The following is a 1,378-nucleotide window of genomic DNA, read 5'->3' on the forward strand; positions in this document are numbered from 1 at the left end:
CTTGAGGGCAAGGCTCTCCTGCTCCACTCACCTTGGGCCTTGTCAGCCCTTGGTCCCTGAAGTCGTCATCGTCGCCCACCCCAAGTTTCCGGCTCCGGCGCCTGCTATTGTTGCCAAGCACCTGGGCGTTGGCTTTGAGGACGTGGTTTATGGCGTGCAGGCAGTACACGTGGCGGATCTCCTCCCCATTCTTCAGGGCGGTCCTTTCTGGGTAGAACAAGTCCTGGTAAGAATTCATAATCAAGAACAGCTCTTTCTGGAGCGGTGTGAAGGGGCTACTTGATTTCTGGGGACCGGAGAGAAACTGGCTGTTGGTCTTGGTCCAGGTGGATTCCAGGGGCTTCTGGAGATAAAGTGCCTTCAGGTCAAGGTCCTTTGGGGGTTTAAATGTTTCCAACTTCTGAAACTTGGATGAAAAGACAAGCTGACCCAGAGTGGGCCACTAGGAGAGAGACAGAGCAAGAGCTATGTTAGAAATGAATTATAATACCTCATATTCACACAGTACTTTACAATTTACCAAGAGCTTTCATGATCTACAGTAATCTCATTCAATCCTCACCACAACCCTAAATGCTCTTCTTACAGTGTAGGAAAGGCTGAGGGTCAGAGAGGTTATATTATTCAGACAAATGTTTTCAAACAGTGTTATAGCAGTTATAGCAATGGAGAAGACTAGTGGTCACCAAGGATTGGGAATGGGGCCAGGGGAAACAGGAGGGATCTGTATGGTGCTGGAAATGTCCTGCATCCTGACTGTGGTGGAGGGTAGGGGAACCTACTCATGCGACAAAACAGTACAGAACTAAACACACACACAACTGAGCAGGAGCAAAACGAAGGAAATGTAAGACAGGTAGACTGGCTCCCCCACTCCAGCTTCTCAGTCCCTTTCTAGCTACACCTGTGCCCCGCGAGGCTCCTCTAGCCTCCCTGTGCCCTGCTCCCCATCAAGCCACCCACCACTGGTGTATGTCCTGTATTCAGGGAGACCGCTAACACCCAAGCCCACTGCTTTACTTAGAGCTTCCCTCCCCCGTGACTGAGACGACCAGGCGACACTTACTTTTAGCTCGTGGGTAGTTTTGGGATTTGTGGCAACGGCCTGAATTTCTTTTTCTTTCAGTTCCTTGTTTACATGGTGCAGAAATGGATCTAATTGAGAAATACAGACTGTCAGAACACTTGGAGAAAAGGGCAGGCATGTTTTGGTCTTTCCCTGTGAATGACATGCTGCTCTTCATGGTAACTCACCCTTTTCCCATCTACTTTCCCCAAACTCTCTCCCAGTCCAGAGCTTAAAAGTTTCTGACAGGTTCATTTTTCTAAAGCACTTTTCCAATCACACTGCTTCCCAGCTCAAAAACCTTCAAAAAAA

At 48.7% G+C, this 1,378-nt stretch overlaps 1 protein-coding gene across 1 annotated transcript; it reads right to left on the reverse strand.

Annotated features, from left to right (window-relative positions):
• Positions 1–9: 9 nt before the first annotated feature.
• LOC102240767 (digestive organ expansion factor homolog) lies at positions 10–1,155 on the reverse strand (the record flags this gene model as incomplete). The annotated part of the gene is made up of 2 exons (XM_005852963.2): positions 10–442; positions 1,067–1,155. Coding segments are annotated over 2 exons (522 nt in total), but the record flags the coding sequence as incomplete, so codon positions are not given.
• Positions 1,156–1,378: the final 223 nt, after the last annotated feature.

This window comes from Myotis brandtii, unplaced genomic scaffold (genome assembly GCF_000412655.1).
Source record: "Myotis brandtii unplaced genomic scaffold, ASM41265v1 C42375554, whole genome shotgun sequence".
NCBI lineage: Eukaryota > Metazoa > Chordata > Mammalia > Chiroptera > Vespertilionidae > Myotis > Myotis brandtii.